Genomic DNA, 21,579 nt, shown 5'->3' with positions numbered 1-21,579 from the left:
TCTACGCCTCCCCTGTGAGGTATAGTCATCAGCTCTTTAAAACCCCGGCGCCCTGGGAGTTGCGGGAAGAGGGCAGAGTCGAATGGACTTTCTAGTGGGAAAATTCTGCTGAAGGGTTTTCTGTACATTTTCGCTCTGTATGTTAGCCCTTCATATGTTGTTACCCTCCCCCATGCTCAGTAATTTTAGTTTGTGCTTTTTGTTTCTCTTTTTGTTTCTTTGGTTTGCTGGCTTTGTGTTCTTTTCTCTTTTTTTCCTTTTCTTTTCCTTTTTTAATGCAGGAATCGGTCAAGGCGTTCCAGTGGTGGCACTCATTGTGGAAGGAGGACCCAATGTGATCTCAATTGTCTTGGAATACCTTCGAGATACCCCTCCCGTGCCAGTTGTTGTCTGTGATGGGAGTGGACGGGCATCCGACATCTTGGCATTTGGGCATAAATATTCAGAAGAAGGCGGGTAGGTAATTTTCTAGGCCCCAGAGTTGACCTGTGAGTGCTAAGCTTGTGTTCCAAGCTTGCAAGAGAGGGTGTGAGTTGATTGATCATTTGGCATGAGAGGGAGGTGGGGAAGAACAGGGAAACATATTCTACATGTCCTGTGAAGTGGGCAATTCCATGACAGCTCTACTAGTCCACACTGATGATACAGAGAACTAGGGGAATGGAGGGGTCATAGGATGTGGTCTCCTTTCTGTTCTCTTCATTTTCCTTCTCTCTTGTCCTCCTCCCACTGAGGAGAAACAGGAATTGGGTTTTAACACATGAAGCACAGCTAACCTGGACCATACAGTACAGGTTAGTAACTCTAGAGAAGCTATAGGATGTGCAGCTTCCAGGCTTGACCTCCAAATACCACCTTCCCCAAGCTGCCATGTGTGTACAAATGCTAAATGTTTACAAAAGCATTTGGTGGCCTGTCCCATCAGATCCCTCTAGACTGGCTTGGAAAGTAGATTCTCTGTAATGGTAACCACTCTGTCCTGTGTAACCTGCTCTTGAGCCCCTCGCGCACTTTCCTTGGTCTAGCAACCCCCGATGCTGCTCTCAACAGTACAAAGTACCCAACCCCATGGAGGACTTCCTTTCATGGCCCTCCCCCCCAAATCTGAGATCCCCCTCAGTGAATCCTGAAGTGCAGGCACTCGTGCAGGTGATTAGATCAAAGTAATTCATCTGAAGGTGTGAATGACTTTAAGGAAGAAAACTCAAGGGAGCAATTGAAGTTTTAAATAAGGAACTTCGTAACCTAATCAGTTCTCCTAACACACGAAAGTAGTGGGAGAAAGAAACCCCGAAGGAGTTGGGGGTCTTTTATTCATTCCTTTCATAAATATACAGTGTCTACTGGGTGCCAAGCACTAAGATAAGAAAAAGAATAACAAGCTATTCCTACCCCCAAAGAGTTCATAGCAAGTCTTGTAAGTAGACAAGCATATCATTATAATAATAGTAATAACAGGTGAGCTTGCCTACTCAGGCCACTCCCTCCTCCACCTCTCTGTCACCCAGCCTGACTTAAAATAGACTCGGCATGGCAGCTTAATACCCTCTCTGTCCCCAGTCCTCCTCTTGTCTTTGCCAGCAGCCCAGCACTCTGGGTGAGCCATTAAAACAGCACACTTCCCTGGTTAGTACATGAACTTAGACATGCGAAAGGAAGACGGTTGGAGACATAAGACTCTCAGCTTAACATTGCAAACATTGACCGTGACTTTAGGCCCTGTTAAAGCTTTTGATACTAAAAGAAAAAAAGCTAATTTTTGTACGCACCAAGTTGGAGTTTGCTTACTGGCAAATTCAATGAAGTTACTGTTATCTTCTTCTTTAATAGTGAATATCAGTCACATTTGCCTATGTGTCCGCATATCTGTTACCAAAAAGAGTTCGAGATCCTCAACTATGCTTTGCTTTTAGCCATAGTTCTCATTGATTTAAATATAGCAATTGGTTCTTTATTCAGAAATAGGTTAGAGAATGTACACTGTTTTTAGCTTTGCTGCTTTTCTTTTTAGTGCTTGCAATTATTTTGCTGTATCCCTAAAAAGTAGATACAAGTTTGCACTCAGAATGCACGTTTCGTTTTCAGAAACCTCAGCATTTCAGGTTTCCAGGTCTATATACAATGAAAGTCTGGACCTAGTGCTTGTTTTTTGTCATTCTCTAGGGTTGGGTACCTTGAAAAATATTAAAATCTCTGATAAGTTGCTTTTCCTGATTCTGTTTTAATATAGGAGAAATGTTATACATTTTAGAGCTGGGTAAGACTCTATATATTATTTAACCTAGGGGAGAGATACACAGAGAAATTAAGTGCTTTCCCAAGGCCACACAGCCCATGATCCCAGGCCATTTCTGGTGTATTATAAAAATTCACTGAAATGTGTTTTGTGGTATGTGCCCTAGTGTTTCTCATATAGTACTTCAGTGATACTGTCTTTTAAATATATAGGTATACTTAAGCTGCCTTCAGTTTCCTCTTTCTGTTATAATTTAATTTTTTTATTATTCTGTATATTCAAAAAAAGGTAAAATCAATGTATTTCTGGTTGTAACCCAACATCCAAGCTGATCAACTCTACATCATGTAGATTCTTTTCTTTCTCACACCCAGACCATCATACTTCAACTCCAAAATTTAGAGTCAGAAATACCATGCCCTTTCATGCGTGTAACTAGTGTGAAGATAAAGAGTTAAGACATAATTTTATATCTTTGGAATTATTAAAATTAAAACTTCAGTAATTTTCAGAAACATTTAGAAATGGTTATTAAGAATATAGAAGACTAAAAAGAGTATTATATTTGCCAGTCTAAATATATATGTATATATTTTAAAGTTATGATTAAAATACGCTCTGCTTCAGGAAAGCAGTTATAAGTTTAACATGATCAAATGCATTCAGAATGTTTCTGTGTGCCTTCTGAATAACTGCCAGAATTAATCATGTTTATTTACCTTGGTAAGAAGTTGTGCAGCCACACACGTGCAGCCAATTTTAAAAATCATTAGTGTGGGCTTCCCTGGTGGCGCAGTGGTTGAGAGTCCGCCTGCCGATGTAGGGGACGCGGGTTCGTGCCCCGGTCCGGGAAGATCCCACATGCCGCGGAGCGGCTGGGCCCGTGAGCCGTGGCTCGTGAGCCTGTGTTCTGCAATGGGAGAGGCCACAACAGTGAGAGGCCCACATACAGCAAAAAAAAAAAAAAAAAAAAAAAAAAAAAATCATTAGTGTGCTTTATTATATGCTCCGGAAAAATGGCCCACCTGGACTTCATTCATCAATAAGGATTTCTTCTTTGATTTTCAACAAAGTCCAACAGAGTTGAGACATGCTTCACTGCAAATAAATATAAGCGCATAACTATATGTTCATATAAACAAGTCTATATAAATAAATGTGTGTGATCGTACATATACTATTGAACATAGGAAATATACATACCCTGTTTATTAAACATGAATCAGGATTTGACTTATTTTTCAGTTACTTTGGTAATTTAAATATGATTTTTTAAATTTTAAGTTCATTTATAAGTTGTTAAATAGTATAGGCCCAAGCACCATAAATTTTTATATTCAGCTATAAAGCTTTTCAATTTTATAATCCTAGAGGAGTGAATAGAATTTACACACTTTGTAGTTTAACTTTTTTTTCCCGTCCCAGAGCACAGGCTCCGGAGGCGCAGGCCCAGCAGCCATGGCCCATGGGCCCAGCCGCTCCGCGGCATGCAGGATCCTCCCGGACTGGGGCACTAACCTGCGTCCCCTGCATCAGCAGGCGGACTCCCAACCACTGCGCCACCAGGGAAGCCCTGTAGTTTAACTTTTGTGAACTTGATATTTTGACTTTAAATTCCCTGTTATTAACTACCTTCCAAGAATATGAATTTGAAAGGGAATCACTCTAGAAGCAAATTATCATTGGAAATACTGATTAACTTGTGTCGATGAGATTACGTGAGGCAGAAAAAGTCAGACTGTATCTCTCCCAATGCAAATGGGTTTGGATAGACTAGGAGACAATTGCAATTAAATTCTTATTTTTATCTTTTCTCCCCACCTCTGTTCTGTGGACTATACTACCAGAAAGAAATGGTCAAATTTTGTTTTTTTCCTTATTGACATATTGGATTTTCTATTTCTCATCTGTCATAGTTTAGAATGAGTCACAAGTCACTTTCCCTACCTAATTTCATTGCTTTAGAAATATTATCAAATATTATTTCTGAATCACAAATGACTCAACACTGCAGACATAAATAGATTGATGCTATCTAAGTAGCGTTAGATTCAGTTACCTCAGGTTTTTTTTTTTTTTCTTTTTCTTTTTTTGCCTTATGCGGGCCTCTCACTGTTGTGGCCTCTCCCATTGCGGAGCACAGGCTCCGGACGCGCAGGCTCAGCGGCCATGGCTCACGGGCCTAGCCACTCCTCTGGCATGTGGGATCTTCCCGGACCGGGGCACGAACCCGTGTCCCCTGCATCGGCAGGCGGACTCTCAACCACTGCGCCACCAGGGAGGCCGTACCTCAGTGTTTAAATACTAGGATTCCCGTTTTTTGCTGTGTTGACTAACCAAGATGACCAGCATTACCCATAGTCAGGAGCACCTTTCCGGCTGTAGGTTTCTGAAGTTGAAGTCAGAGATTACTTTGCTTGATAATTGTCAACCCAAGTCTCAGATTGCAGAGAAATGTGGTCTAGCCCCTCATTTATCAATTAGTGAGCAATGACCCACAGATGAAAAACATCAGCATGAAAAAGACATCTGAATGAATGTGAGTCCTGAGATGATTACCCCCATTCATCCAAATTGTATTATCAGTGCTTATGTTTATTTTGACAAGTTTGTCCCAAAAATAATCTTCCGGATTTACCATTTTTAGATACCCTAGGCAAGAAGCAGAACTTGCAGTAACAGAAAGCCTTAAAGTTTTAAGTAGTCATAACACTTGGAAAGTTATTAATGGGGCAAACACCAATAGACGTCACATCCTTATGTGCCAGTGGAATTTGCATCAGGTATTGTGAAGAATAAATGAGCAAAGCCTTGCTCTTGAATACGGGAGATAAATATTGTATTTGACATAAAAGTCTGATTTACCTGTTTAAAGGGAGCTTAATAGGGTCCCTACATTTTTGGATTAGCTGAAATAAAGGCATAAATGGAACACAAAGTAGAAATGAAGAAGGAAAATTTTGCTGCATGGCTTCAGGTTATATAACTGTATCCTACCAGAGATGTGACAAGTTTGTTTCTCTCCAAATACACATCAAAATGACCAAGGACAGGAGAAAGTCACCAGAAAACTAGTCATTTTAGAACCCCAGGTGTTGGGCTTCCCTGGTGGCGCAGTGGTTGGGAGTCTGCCTGCCGTTGCAGGGGACACGGGTTCGTGCCCCAGTCCGGGAAGATCCACATGCTGCGGAGCGGCTGGGCCCGTGAGCCATGGCCACTGAGCCTGCATGTCCGGAGCCTGTGCTCTGCAACGGGAGAGGCCACAGCAGTGAGAGGCCCGTGTACCAGAAAAAAAAAAAAAAAAAATAGAACCCCAGGTGTAGACTGTATTCCCTAGGGCATATCATTCTGTGTGGTGGCCACTCTTTCCTTCTGCTGCTCAAGAGATTTCCAGCTAAAGCTGAAGGATGCCGCAGGCCTATCATTTGTCTCTGTAAGATCTGCTGAAAGAAAGTAATTGATCTCGATGGTTTGTATTCCAGCATGATTTAGACATAATGGGAATGTCAAGTGAGAAGGAAGGAAACCAATAGCAGGCATGCCAACTTCAAGTGTCCATTTTATTTGTTGTTAATTTCATCTTGCCTTGTCTCTTTTCTAGAATTTTCTATAAAAAGCATGTCAAAACTGGATTCTGTTTTGTGACCTCAGAAGGGAAGTAAGAAAAATTGGAAACATCTTGTACAGGCACAGATTACTGGTGGCTTTATTTATAAAAAAGTGCTGGTTTTGTAAACTGTTTTCCAAGTTAACATTTAACTGTTAGAGGACGGGCAGGACGTGGCACTGTCGAGGACTTTGGAGATTAAATGGAGATATCCAACACAGGCATGAGTACAGATAGCTAGAAGGTCATGTATGCTATGATAAATGTATAAAGTGTTACCAGAGCACAGAGCACTTGAGTGTGGCATTCCTCATGAGAATCTATTCAGTGGAAACATTTTTGTTAATTGTCCCCAAAATGGCAATGTAATAACTCTATTGCTTCTCTTCCCCTTTTCCATCAAAAACTATAAAGTGAGGGTCAGTATGAATGATCAAGGAAAAGCTAACATACGAACCTCTTTTATGCATGTCAACACAGAAAAAAGAATCAATCTGAGTAGGATTGAAGGAAAGCTGGTAAAGGGACAAATTATATGAGACAGTATGGTGTTTTGTGTGGTGGTGTGTGTGTATAGATAGATATTATTAAACTGAATTTATATATACTCAAATTCAATGTAATGAAATTAATTGATATATTAATTTAATACTATAAAATTTAATTTTATATAATTAAGTATATATACTTATATATAAATGATAATAATATGTGTATGTATGTGTGTGTTTAAATTTTAAGTGAAAACTTACATGTAGGACTGATAACCTCACTTTTCAAATCAATCAGTCACCAGGTATTTTTTGAATGCTTGTTTTAGGCCTTTCCTGGAGAGGTATAATCTCATTTGAAATAATATAATAGAAAATAATTTTCAACTAGTTGTTAGTTACTGAATTCTAAAAGGCAGAAAGAGGCAGAGGTTGGAGTAGATGGAGAAAGTTTCATAAAGAGAGTATTACTGCGATTTTTCCCTCTGTGGAATATATAAATATATAGTTATATGGATACTTAAGTCATTGTGTCCAAGTTCCACAAGGCTAGAGTAGCTTCATTTATTTAGGAAAGTGCAAAATAAAATAAATGTTTTTGCCTTAGAGTTTGCAATTTGGTCCCTCCATGTGTGCCAACATGGAGAGAATGAAGCATTGACTTAAAAAAAAATCTAGATAGTTCATGGAGGAAAGTACTGGTGAAAACTTTTATTGATATAAATTGGCCGATAAGTTCTCTACATTGATTAAATTTACTTTAGAATTGCTCAACTCCAAGTTGGGAAAATGTGGTCTTGAACATAAGGAGCAAACATGAGAAAAACACAGAGCTGGGTAATCCATTACCGCAAAGAAATCCTTTTTAGGGAATCACTGCCCAGAACTTTTAGATACCCCATCAATGAAAGTGAAGACTTCAGAGGTACCAGTTGTGTTCCCCTGAGATTTGCTTAGCTAACTCTCGGCCACTTGTTATATAGAAAACTTTCAGAATAAGCATGTGGTTATCACATTCCAGCATGCCTGAGAATCATCTGGAGAGTGAAAGAAAAAGTAGCTGGGCTGGGGTGCCGGAAACTGTATTTGAAACCAAAACCCCAGATGATTCCAATAAGAGTGGTCCATGGACCACACTTTCAGAAACTTTTTAAAAATTTATTTCATTGAAGTATAGTTGACTAACAGTGTTGTGTTAATTTCTGCTGTACAGCAAAGTGATTCGGTTATACATATGTATATACATTCTTTTTCATATTCTCCTCCATTACGGCTTATTTACAGGATACTGAATATAGTTCCCTGTGCTACACAGTAGGACTTTGTTGTTTATCCATCCTATATATAATAATTTGCATCTGCTAATCCCAAACTCCCATTCCATCCCTCCCCCATCCCCCGCCTTGGCAACCACAAGTCTGTTCTCAATATCTGTGAGGCTGCAGAAGCTCTTTTAAAGTTTATAAAAATTAGATTTCTCTTTATATTTCTCTGGTGTTTCCAAAAACAGCTTCTTCACTTTCTATGCCTCATGTGCATTCTACTCACACAAGTCATTGCATTGTTACCACAAGCACTTTGTACTCTCTGCCAAACTTTGTCTTTGGAACCCAATTGACTTGAAAAGTGTATTTAGCATGAATCTCCTCATTTCGTTCTTTATCACAGCTGTTCTTGGTTCCAAACATCTGTCAGACTTGAAAATTCTTCCCTTGAAGAGCAAGCTATAGCTCTTCATACAGCATAAAAATGTGCATTTAGACAGGACTGGGAGACTTCTCTGTTAGTATTTTTATTTATATGGATTTCTTAAAGCTATTCAGCTCACCTCCCTATTTCTCTTGAAAATTATTTTCTGAGTAGTTCAAAAGGTATGAACAATTTAAAAAGAGAAAGAAAAGCAGATGAGAAAAGCAATAGTACTTAAAAGTGAAGTGATGCTAGTTGGTTGTGAATGATGGCTCTCAGATGTTTGAGAAGCCACTGACAGTCACTGGGGCCACTAACTTCAGAATTAAAAGGTATTACCTCACTTTCCTTTAACTTGACAATTGCAATGGATAACCATTTAAGAGTCCCAATTTCCCACTTGCCTCTAGTATTGATTTTCACTTCTTTTTTTTTTTTTTTTTTTTTTTTTGCGGTACACGGGCCTCTCACTATTGTGGCCTCTCCTGCTGTGGAGCACAGGCTCCGGACGCACAGGCTCAGCAGCCATGGCTCACGGGCCCAGCCGCTCCGCGGCATGTGGGATCCTCCCGGACTGGGGCACGAACCGGTGTCCCCTGCATCAGCAGGCGGACTCTCAACCACTGCACCACCAGGGAAGTCCCGATTTTCACTTCTTTAAAGCCCCTGGACCCCTTCTCAAATGAAATCTGTGGTACAAGTGCCATTTATAAAACAGACAAGACACAGGTTTACTCTGTTGAAGCTGGGGTGGAAGGCCTAGACCACTGGTTCTCAACTTTTACCTTGCATCAGAATTACCCAGAGGGCTTCTTAGAGTCTGCATGCCACAACTAAAAAAAGATCCAGCATGCCACAGCGAATCCCCGGTGCTGCAACTAAGACCTGGTGCAGCCAAAAAAAAAAAGATTAAAAAACCATTAGCATTAAAAAAAACTACCCAGAGGGCTTCTTAGAATGAATTGCCAGGCCCCACCACAGATTTTCTAATTCAGTAAGTCTGGTTGGGGCCATGTGATTTGCATTTCAAAGGAGCACCCAGGAGATATGGGTACTGTTGGCCCAGGGTCCATACTTTGAGAATCTCTGGCTTAGCCTCCTTCTCTCTGCCTGGTTCTCACCCACTAAAGCAGTTCTGAAGCAGCTCTGGAGCTCATCCTCAAAATTCCAGGGGCTTCTTTGTAGAACCCAGTTGAAGACCATTAATCTACAGGTTAAGTCCACATTCCTTTACTTAAACTCAGGACTCTTTGCATTCTGGCCCCAGCGTCCCTCTAGAGCCATCTCAGTGAAACTTCCATTTACCTGAAACCCAGCTGAACTGTCCCCCTGCACTGCTCTCCAAGCACAGCTTGCTGCCATAGGCCTCTCTGCCTTAGCATGAGATGTCCATGTACATTTCTTTACCCACTTAATTTCTAGGAAATTTTTCTTTGTGAAGTCCAATGCATAGTTTCTCTCTCATGAGAGCTTTAAAACCCACAAATACATTTAAAACTTATCTGGGTGAGGTGCAGATAATAAACTCTCCTGGTATTTAATCCCTCTACCTTAGAGGAAATGAATTCTGAATCAACCTGGCTGACATTAGAACCTGCAGCTGCTAAAAATACAGTGTATTAACATCTCACCCAGTGATCATTAATAATAGATAATGTTTGGAATGTTCTTAATGGATTTCACTCAGATTCCCCATGCAATTCTCAGATGTTGATTATGAGCCACAGGATTTATGAAAACTATTTACAGCGGTAACTACCTGCTTATAAAAGCTTCTTCATCCAGAGAAACACTAAAGATGCATTAAAGTAGGACTTCAAGGTTAACTCAAGTTTGTACTTCTGAAAAGTACAAACTAGAAAAGTCTCCATTCAGTTTCAGTAAAGCCTGTCCTTTATTGTCCTAATTGCTGGACAACCATCCTAGAGTTAATATACATGTTCATTGTGTTTTCTGGGTTTATTCAATGTAAATGAAGTGTCTGTCCATGAGCAGTGACCCCCTAAAGGTCTTAAGTAAGCAATAAAGAATCAGTTCTTCTAACTCCATGGAAACTACAGTTCAGTGTCTTAGAGACAGGCCTAAAATTTGGAGCTCTTTGACCCTATGGTCTTATTGGTTTTCACCATTTGACAGTATATTTGAGATTTATTATCTCTGGTAGAGGGATGACAAGTTTTCATCTTGAGTGTCAACAATAATCAACCAGTAGTGGCTTCCTAGGATGATGTGTTGAGAGTGATTCTGAGGCCACATCTGGACTCTGGAAAGATTACTGTGGTAAATTAGCAATGATGCAAAGAAGGAAATTTATAGTCCAAATACCATGGATGTCTATTCTTATTCTTGAATAAAAACAAAATCTTTTAGCTAGCCTGCGTATATCGCTACCAGGCACGCATCAAGTAGCACATTGAATTATGAAACCAGGGGAAAAATAAGAACCTTATCTGCCTAAAAGATACTTAAGAAATACTCAGTTTTTTTATCAACACTGTGAATCACATCAGTCTTTAAATTATCTGATGATATGAGCCTTTTCACACAAGCATAATGCATAGGATATGAGGGACAAGAAGCTCTTTATTGTGGGGTGGTGCTGTTTGGAGCCAGACTGAGGGACAAAGTGCAATTGCCAATGCATAATGTATTAGAAAAAAGAATAACTTTTTCAAAAAGTTAGGAACTAATTCATCACAGAATACATACAAAAAGAGAGAAAATTATATTTGCCCCAACATCTCATAGAGTAAGATATAGGGTTAGAAGGAATACTTTGACAAAGGACTTTGAAAGAGAAGTGATATTTACCACTCCCTTTTCCTCCACACCCCTGACCCTCCCCCCAATAGCATACTTGAGGAGTTGAAACTACTATTTTTTAAAGCTTCTACATGCAAGAGCCTGATCTAGACACTTTATTTCATAAATGCTGTGAGGTAGCTATGATAATTATCTCAATTTTATAAATGAGGAAATTGAGTAGAGAAAGGTTAGGAAAGTTCAGTATCGCACAGCTAGAGAGTGGTCTGCCTAGGAAGATTAGGGCTGGAAACTCTGCTCGTAGCAGCTGTACCATGTTGCCTCCTAGGAAAATGGGCCCCAGGAACTGCAGGAGGTTTACTTGCCCCAGAGCTGAGTTACTCCGAGCAACAGAGGAAGCTGCACCCAGCTTCCATCTTCTCCTTCTTGTTTCACATGCTGGTTAACTTCTCCTTTGAATTAAATGTTGGACCAACGTTTAAAGCATGTCAGTTGAAGAGGTGCCAGAGTTTTTTTTTGCCTGCCCGAGGAGCCTACACATCTCAGTCCAGCTCTGATTCTGTCTCTCATACAGGGCCTAAAACAACAAAAGTTTGATTATTCCTCTTGCCTGGCTATGTGCAATATTCACTGATGGGATTTCACTTGGAATGAAATCAGAGGATGTGTTTTCCTTACAGTTTTGGCAGCAGAGAAGCTACCTGACCATGTGGCAGTCCCCATATCCTCTGGCAACAATTCAGTTTCTACTCTTGGGCACATTCATAACCAAAGGCAAAGAGAAGAATAGGAACTGGAGAGATGCAGCCAACACTGTTCAGGATTTCTCACCTAATGTCCTGCTAGTCCCTAAGGTTGAGGATTTTGTACCTCTGTCTTAAGAGCAGCGCTATCCAATAGAACTTTGTGTGATGATGGATATGTTCTGTATCTCTGCCGTCCAATCAGATAGGCAGTGAGCTCTTGAATTGTGGCTAGAGTGACTAAGGAATTGAATTTTAAATTTTATTTAATTGTAATAAATTTAAATTTGAATTGCCACGTGTGGCTAATAGCTCGCACAGCTCTGGCATTTCTGTAATGGGATTCTACCACACTAGGAACCCTTGAAGGTCTGACAGATTTCCAATGTTATTAGAAATTGTTCCCTTCATTTTTAAATTACATTCTTTCATCCAACCAACATTATGTACTCAGTCATTCAATATTTTTGGACACCTACCATGTTCCAGGCACTATTCTAGGTGTGGGCAAAAACACACCTGTGAGCCAAATAGACAAACATTTCTTCTGTTGTGGAGCTTACATTGTAAATTTTAGCACGGTTAGATAGATAATAAGTAATACACATAATAAATAAGCTTGTAGAACATTTTAGAAGGTGATACACTATGGGGAAAAGGAGAAGGGTGAGGGGAATCAAGATAAGGAGGCAGAGGAAAAGCCTCTGTCTACAGCACGTCCGTGAACACTAAGAGAAGGAGTACGTAAGTAATATAACATGTAGTCCATGCATCCGAGGAGTTAGAGTTAGGATTTTCTTAGGTTAATCTGTCTTTCTTTATGAAATGCCAAATACAAGATGCACAGCACAAAGCTTGTCTTATAATAGGTGTTAACTGCCTCTCTTAGCACCACTCTCAACCCTACCTCACCACCTACCTTCTGTTTCCTTTTGTATGTGTATCTAAGCCTTCTGTTTTACTATATCTGGCTCAGGATTGTAGAGTGGGTTTTAAAAAGTAGATAGATATTAGATAGGTAGGTAGGTAGATAGATAATAGGTAGGTAGGTCGGAAGGTAAGTAGAAAGAAAGGAATGTAAGACACATCACTCTATGGTTAATGGTAGGTGAAATTTGCCAGAGAGCAGACTGTACCATCAATGTATGTGCATCTTGCCCAATTATAAGCAGCTTCTCTAAGATCCGTCTAACTACCTCACGTTGCTAGATGGAAACCCTCAGGAAAAGCCCAGGTGAACAACTTTTCTAGGCCAGATGCTCAAACAAGATGAGAGGTACTATTTCTAACATGTCTTAGCTAATAAAGGCCATTTGTACCTGGAGTTGATCCACAGTAAAACTTGGGCAAAGTAGTTTGGTCACTTTTCTACATTCCATTCACATCTTCCCCAACTTTCTATCCAACTAGTGCTTCCTGAAAAACATCAACATCAGTCAATTATAGCTAAGTAGTTTAACATGAAATATCACGTTAGGCCTTCTAATTGTTGAGCAAAATAGTTATTTGCCTTTTAATTAATTTTAAAAGGAACTTGGGACATCTGCTAAGTTAAGGGAGTAACTCTGAGAAAGTAGTGGACCCTTGAAATCACATTACTCAGTCTTCTCACATATAAGATACATAACATCCTGTCTCAGGGATAAAACAGAAGAAATCTCCTCTTGTATCCAATCGTTTAAACAAATCACTAACTTTACTACACTGAGCTGAGCCTATGTATTTAGGTTAGTATAATTCATTTTCAAAGATTATTCCTTCTTGTTCTCTTGTTCTCTAAGCCCAGCTCTGATGCTTTCAGCTATGTAATCTTTAACAAGTCAGTTTACCTGTTCAGGCTTCAGATTCTTCATCTGTAAAGTGGTTGTTCTGAAGTTGTATCATTCCTTTATCCTGAACTTCAAATTCCTCAATAGAATTTTCGGATTAGCACTTTTCCTAGAACACACAGACTCTAGAAATATCAAAATATAAGCTTCAGGAGGAGGTCATAGTCAAGTAACAGTTCTGATACTAACAGCAGTTTGACTTCAAGATGACATAAAATTATCTAGAGTAGTGGTTTTAGGTTATCTTAGCATCAGTTGTTTGTTTTTACATGACATTGATGAACATAATACAAGAGCTAATGAACTCTCTTCATTGATACCCTTCTAAGTGGTTTTGAATTATAGCCTTGGGCTTCCCTGGTAGTGCAGTGGTTAGGAATCCACCTGCCAGTGCAGGGGACACGGGTTCAAGCCCTGGTCCAGGAAGATCCCACATGCTGCGGAACAACTAAGCTTGTGTGCGACAACTACTGAGCCTGCGCTCTAGAAACTGCAAGCCACAAATACTGAGCCCGCATGCCACAACTACTGAAGCCTGTGTGCCTAGAGTCCATGCTCCACAACAAGAGAAGCCACCACGATGAGAAGCCCACACACCGCAACGAAAAGTAGCCCCCGCTTGCCACACCTAGGGAAAGCCCGCGCGCAGCAACGAAGACCCGACGCAGCCAATAAATAAATAAAATAAGATAAAATTAATTAATTTAAAAAAATTTTAGCCTTTTCCATCCCATTCACAGACCTGCTCCATCCAACTTTTATAGAAATACTGCAGTTTTTCCCTCCTCCATAGAATTGGTCTCCTCCAGCTAATTTGCATATGCAATACCTTGCTTCAGCCCTGAGCTGGGCACATCATTGGGATTCCCTGCAGGTGCGAAAGCCCCTGGGGTATTTAATAATAAGAAAAAACTGCTTATTACTGAACACCTACTATGTACCAAGAACAGTGCTAGGTGCTTTCTATGCCTTATCTTTTTCCAAATACATCAACCTACAAAGACATTCTACCCGCTTTCAACAGATAAGGAGATGGAGGCTTAAAGAGATTGAATAACCTGCCTCAGGTCCCTCAACTAGTAAATGAAAGAACTGGATTCCAACCAAAGGCACCATATCATAGTGCTTTAATTATAACATTCCATCTTCTATAGAATATTGCAAAACTGATCTCACGCCTTCTATGTATGACATGGAATTAGTTGAAAAACTGTAGATGTATGTTGAGTTGATCTTTTTAATTTTAGTTTATTTTATTGTAGTATAGTTGCTTTACAATTTGTTTTAATTTCTACTGTACAGCAAAGTGATTTAGTTATATATAATCATTCTTTTTCATGTTCTTTTCCATTATAGTTTATCACAGTGAGTTGATTTTTATGTGATACAATTACTTCCATAAAAAAACACCAAGATCTATGTGAAGGAATTATCTTGATATCACTGAAATCCTTAAAGTCTTTAAATAGTTATTGAGCACTTTTATGGGCAAGACATTGCCCTAAGCATTATGGGGGAGACACAGTGAATATGCATCTCCTCCTGATGAGCTACATAGCAATTCAAATGGGGAAAACAGTCTCCAGAAGTAGAACCAAATATAGATTATTGAGTTTGGTGGCCAATTCATTTCTAAATACCCTTTGTGTTTAAAGAAAAACTAGAATATTTCTTAGAGATGGATCTGATTGAATGAAAAACGATCAAGAAAATCAGATTGTTGGGGGACGAGGGGCAAAACCCTGTGCCACTTCTCTCATTCTCCCAAATAGGTTTGAAGTCCATCCCAGCATGAGGAGCAAAGGGGAATGGGGAAGACCACCTGGTTAGCTGTCACAGAGTAGCTAATGAGTAGGCAGCTACACATTCACTCAGTCAGTCCACAGATATGCTTCTAGAACCAACAATGAACTATGTACTCTTCTAGAGCTTAGGTACAGGAAGTGTGAAGATGCATTCACTCCTTCAAGGAGTTCATAATCTACTGGAGGGAGACATACATGTAAATAAATGATTCCCATACAATATAATAATAGTAGTAATTAATATGTATCCAGTGCTATGGGAACATCAAGAGAGTGGTAATCAGAGACTTTCACACAGGAGGTGGACTTGGAGCTGAATTATGAATGATGAGCCTGAGTGACAGGATCAGATGTAGAGAGCATTGCAAGCAGCAGGTACAGCAAGTTCAAGGGCATAGAAGCATGCAAGAGTCTGGTGTGTTTGGGCGATAATAGCATTTTATAGAATATGTGTGAGAGAGTTGCAGGGGATGAGCCTCGCTGGGAGAGAGGCCATGAGAAGCCTTAAATGCCATATGCAAGTTGAGGTGTTATCTTGCTAGTGATGGGAAGCTATTGCAGGGTTTTAAGAAGGATATGATAGAATCTTATTTGCCTTGTAAGAGAACCATTCAATCAACACGGTGGGGAATATAGTAGAGGACATAGGGAAGAAACCAATTAGTGATCTGTTAGTACCATTTGCATGAGTCACCTCTGCCTGAATCCTTGGCCCACAAGATTATCAACACAATAAATAAATATTGTTTTACATTGCTAAGGTTGGGGTGTGTTACCTATTACTAAATGACCAGAGTATGTTGACACACGATCCTGTGAGTTCCTTGAGGCTAGGACTGAATAGTGTTCATCTCTCTACCTCTAGCATAGTGCCTGGCACATAGTAAACACAATATTGTTCGTTGAATGAATGAGTGAACGAGTGTTTAGGTGCTGCCTGCATGGGATGTTTGCAAGGCTCCATTATAATTAAACCTCCAAATCTAAGTATCTCTGTCTCAAATGTAAGAAAGAATGGTGATCTCTGACCTCTCTGAAGTCAGAAAGTTATTTCTCTGACTGCACACCTGGCGAGCCCAGTGGTATAAGGATTGGAGTGTCCTTATACCGCTGGGCTCTCCAGGTATGCAGAGCACTGTTGATCCCAGGGGAGAGCTCTGCATTACACACAGAGGCCCTGGCCACTGGTTGTGCTACTTGACAAGAAGGGCTGGTCAGTGACGCTTTCCTAAGGAGCATTGTAGGACTGAGCTCTAATAATAGTAAACGTTTACATAGGACTTGCTGTGTGTCAGGCACTTTTCTAAGCATTTTGCAAAGATTAATCCATTTAACATTCACAAGTCTATAAGTACTATTATAATTCCTATTTTACATATACAAAAAATATGACTTGGAAATACTAAGTAATTTGCACAAGATCACACAGCTAGAAGTGACATTTGAGCTCCAGACATCCTGGCCCTGGTGACCATGAGGCTTTTATTCATGATGCTCTCCTGCCTCTCTGGGAAGAGTCATGCTGCTACTTGTGACCTCAGCCATTTGGGAAGAACTGATAACTTTTACTAAAGAAGAAAGAGAAGGAGAAAGGGAAGAGAAAAAAAGAAAAATACCAGTCTCTGTGACCTTAGACAAGACATGTAGACTTTCTGTGCCCTAATGTTGTATTTAGTACTTTGCTTTGGTTTGAAGCAAATTTCTTTTTTTTAGACCATTAGAGATTCCATGGGAAATGATGTTTTGTAAGTACCAAACAGTGGTATTATTAACAGTCGTTTTTATTTATACAAGTAAAATTTTCTCACATTGTATCTGAATAGGTTAAGAGAGAGTGTCTGTGGGGGCATAAGAAGGGCTCCTCTCCTCAAAAGCCATTAGCCTAAGCCTAGCTGTTTGAGTCCCATTGAATTCTGAATGCGTTTTCCAATTTTTAAATCTAGGAACAAAACTCTGATATTGCAGATAAATTCATTTTGAGAAAAATATGTACATGTGGGTTGAATTGCCAGCATTTGAACAGAATATTAGTAGCAAACTGTGGGAAGTTTTGGTTACTCTGAGCACTGGATGAACACTGACCTATTTCAGATAACTCTGTGACTCATCTGAAAAGCTTCAGATCACAAGTACAGCATTTAAATGGAGACACGAATGCTGTAGTGTAGAGATTTTCCTCACTTCAATGACTACACTTCATAATCAGAAAGCCTTCTAATTTGAAGTGTACCAAAAATAGCATCAGTACATATGGAACCACAAATTAACAGTTTCCATAAATAGGCACCCCTTTGTCAAAGACCCAATTCTAAAACTAAAACTTTACATAATACTATGACCATGTTTTGGTGTCAAGAAATTTTCAGTCACTATTTTAGTGCCATAAAAAGAAATCTAAAATGAGCTTATTTCTATTTTTTGTTCATGATTAAATATAACAGTCAAGATTTTTAAATCATTCCAGTGTTGTGCAGAAAAAAATATGAGAAGAGCTAGGAAAGTAATAATTTCAAGAAAGTAGGCCTCCCAGTATCATAAGGAGTATAGTCACAAAATAAGAAAGGTGTAGTGGAGAAGACAGTAAGAATTTGTGCCAAATGGAAATAATCTAGGTCAGCATAGAAAATAAGAAGCAAATGTAATCTTCAGTGCACTAAATGCATTTTTTCGCTATCCTCATTTACCAGTTTCCCCTTATCTTCTCCAAACGTGTCTGATTTCCTTCAGATATTTTCTGTGTAACTAAAAGAAAAAGCAATTTCCTACACCATATACACGCAAATGTCTACCTCCAGTGCGGATGAGTAGGAAAGTGAAAGGCATATTTATAGATTACAATCAGGAAAAGCAACACCATGGAAGGAAGGCTGAATTCAGTAGACCCAACTGAAGCACTGGGATGAGCAAGCTTTGTGACTTTGCACACATCATTTCACCTCTTTGGGCCACAGTCTCCTCTTCTGCAAAATGGAATTAATACCTGCTTTTCTCACAGATTGTTACGAAGAGCAAATAAGATTATCTCTGTGACGCCCATTGTGTGTCATAAACACTGCTGCACTATGAACACATCAAACCATTATACAGTATCTTTTTAAAAACAATATTATTAAACTCTCTGCAAAGAGTGTGGGACCTAAAACCTGTCATTTCTCTGTCAAAAGGGGGGATTTGTGTTTGTGAGCTGTGAAAGGCAAAGAAGCATCAAAAATGAAATTTTCGTCTTGATGCAATCAGGACAGAAAAAGAAGTAAACCAGGAATAACAGTTATTTAATATTTACTGAGTATAACCTAATGCTTTGAAAGGACCAAATCACCTTTGTTCCACCTAAATTCATCTCAGCTCCAGCAGTGACAGTTTTCCTACACTCTGGAAAACACCAACCTAGAGAATTCTTGTACTTCTAGAAGTAGAATCCATGGTTTTTGTTGCTAAATGATTTAACCAAAGCCACAATTTCAGTCAGTTGCAAAATTGGACTAAAATGTATAAGATGCTTAGTGTCTTTCAGCTCTCCTAGCCACTGAAGCCCACAGTCAGCTGAGTTGTACATCATTTCTGAATTGTTACAAAGTGACAGACTGGGTACAAGTGACAGACAGATCCCTCAAACCGTTAATGACCTCAGGGAACTGGGATTTCATTACAGATGTTTGGCAATAGAAAACAAATTTTGAGTTGTTGTCAAAATTAAACACCTGCAGATGAGTGATTGGATCTATCAAGTGGCTAATCAGGAGAGTCTTTTCTGTTGTTAATCATGTACAACATTTATGTGCACTTGATATTGCAAAAACCTCTAGACTGTCAAGTAGACACATGCCCAGGTATGAGTGCTCATGTCTTGACTCTTACAGAAAATTAATTGGCAACACAAATGTAATCATGTTACTCTCCAACTTAAATCCTTCAATGGTTCTCCTTGCCTGCGGGATAAAAATCCAAATCTCTAACACAGTCTTGAAAATTTCCCATGATCTTGCCCTTGCTTACCCCTTCTGCAGCCTCATCTTGTTCCATTCTTTCTTTTGCTCTCTGTTCTCTAGCCATACTGGCCTTCTTTATTTTCTCCAAACTAGTCCTATTCATGCGGTTTTGTTTGCCAAATATGCTCTTACCTAGCCCCCAGCCCCACCCCCATCCCACCCACTTCAAGTGCTAAATGCTCCTCCATTCTTCAAGTCTCAGATAAAAGAGCACTTCCTCAAAGAAGTCTGCCCCGAACCCCTTAGATTAGATTGTATTCAACTGTCACAAACTTCTCTGCTTCTTGACCACTGTAAGTTATAGTTGAATTGCTGGATCGTGTCTTTCTACTCCACTGGTGTGTAAGCCCATTGAAGGCTGTGAGCGTGTATATCTCATCTATCCCTGTAGCCCTGGCATGCACCACAGTGTCTGGCACTAAATAGACATCACTAAGCAATTGTTGAATGAATGAATGAATGGATGGTTTCAGAGTGGTTCACAACTAAGAGTACAGAGTTCTCCAGAATAATTCAGTAATCTTGAGAGGATTTGGTATCATTTTTCAACTTTATCTGGATCATTCTCTTTTTCTGAATGTATATGTTCATGATATAAATCTTCCTGGGGGGCCAAAAGGGTAACCGAATCCTCCATCAGGGTGAGTGACATTCCAGGATCCTTGGTATAATTCTATCATGGGGAGTGCAGCTGCCTCAAAGTAGGGCCACCATAATATCCAGCCTCGTGGGTCTAGGTGAATCTTCACACAATCCTGGGGCACAGCAGGTCAGTGATATGAAGACATTCTCAAGCCTCTCATCTTGCTTTCTTTCAAGAAACAAGGAAATTTTATAATTTCCTGCTCAAGTAGCCACAGTGATAAAGAGAGGCAGTGGTGTATTGCGAGGTGTAATACAAGACAGCATGGTGTAGTGGAAAGAGCACCGGACGAGGAATCAGAAGAACTAGGTTCTGGTTTTGACTGTGCCACTTGTTTTCTGAGTGACCTTAAGCATCTGGCTCTTTCTGGCTAAAATATCCTTCCCTTCTGAATTGGACAGATCTCTTGTCTATCAAATTTCTGTAGGCGCCAAATGAGATAATAATTATAGTATACTATTTTATCTAGGAGTTGTTGTTGCTTCATGTGTGAAGACAATTTGTAAACTGTAAAGTACTAGGCAAATTAGTCCTTAAGAGAAGTTTTATCTTCCTGATTTTGAATAGTATCTGTTAATACAAAGTGAATTTTCTTTCCTGCTATTTGATGGCTGATGGAGATAGACCAGTTCTCACCAGGCTCGTGGTAAAGGAGTTAAAATTAATTGCGATTCGTCCACATGCAAGAGATAATTGAGCTTTAACTTGATATGATGCACCTTCCTTGTTTTAATTCACTCTTCTATAATACGAAAACTATCTTTAAATAAAGTAGTCAATATAATACCTCTTTATGGGTCAGACTGTTGTTGGCACACAACACAGCAAAAGTTCAACATAAATAGTGAGGACCTGAATTGTGGGCCAGATCAGCTACTACCTTCACGGAATGATTTTAGAGGAAACATAAGTCCTATTTCTCCTCACTGATACTCAGAAATCCCTTACTGAGACAAAATTTTTCTTTCCACAGTTAGACCTGAAGGTGAAATTTAAATCTCCTTCAAATAAGTAATATATTAATAGTAAATTTTTACCAAGATGCAAAGGATTAATTGAAGGTATTTTTTTGATAACAACACTTGAGCAAGAGGGAATTAGACATATGCCATATGAAAGAAAAAAGGGAGAGCCAAAAAAGAGCTAAATCCATCTTCTTCCTTTACTCATTTAGGTACTGAGATGTTGAAATGGATTTATTTTTAAACGCACTTTAAAAAAAAATTATCACAATGAAAATAACTGCTATAGAAGAAAAATATGGGAAGAAATAACTCCTATCTAAAGTAAATCCTCATAATGCTTTCTCGTGTTCTATATTTGTCAGAAATATGTACTAAATAGGAGCTGAGTTAACCCGCTTTCAACATTTTTTCACTGCAGACTTATAAACGAATCTTTGAGAGACCAGCTATTGGTGACCATCCAGAAGACTTTCACATACACTCGAACCCAAGCTCAGCACCTGTTCATCATCCTCATGGAGTGCATGAAGAAGAAGGAATTGGTAGGTAACATTGTGTCCATGGGTGGCAGAGACCTCCCCACATTCCCTCTGTCTGTTTAACCATTTTCTTGAATCACACACCCACTGTTTCTCCTTTCCGGCCAAGCTCACCACCATCCTCAGCCTCCACTGGCCCCTGTAGCTTCCTCCCTTCAGTAGCTAAGAAACTTTTCTGCCTGGATCTAATGAAGTGTGGGCAGCAGGGTTCTAGCATCATTTGCTACTGAAGCTCACCTGAATGCTCCGATTGCCTCAACCCAATGAGGTGAAGAGAGAA

The 21,579-nt window shown here is 39.6% G+C and overlaps 1 protein-coding gene across 14 annotated transcripts in view; it reads left to right on the top strand.

Annotated features, from left to right (window-relative positions):
• The window catches only part of TRPM3 (transient receptor potential cation channel subfamily M member 3), a 787,839-nt gene that overhangs the window by 605,776 nt on the left and 160,484 nt on the right, over window positions 1-21,579 (top strand). For all 14 annotated transcript variants that reach the window (XM_065879762.1, XM_065879761.1, XM_065879759.1 and 11 more), the window contains 2 exons: window positions 282-456; window positions 21,179-21,302. In XM_065879762.1, the coding sequence (XP_065735834.1) occupies window positions 282-456; window positions 21,179-21,302 (299 nt within the window). The remainder of the gene's footprint in view (window positions 1-281; window positions 457-21,178; window positions 21,303-21,579) is intronic.

The sequence above is a fragment of the Phocoena phocoena genome, chromosome 6 (genome assembly GCF_963924675.1).
Source record: "Phocoena phocoena chromosome 6, mPhoPho1.1, whole genome shotgun sequence".
In the NCBI taxonomy this organism is placed as follows: Eukaryota; Metazoa; Chordata; class Mammalia; order Artiodactyla; family Phocoenidae; genus Phocoena; species Phocoena phocoena.
Note: the sequence above shows the minus strand (reverse complement) of the source record. Positions and strands in the feature narration are given on the sequence as shown.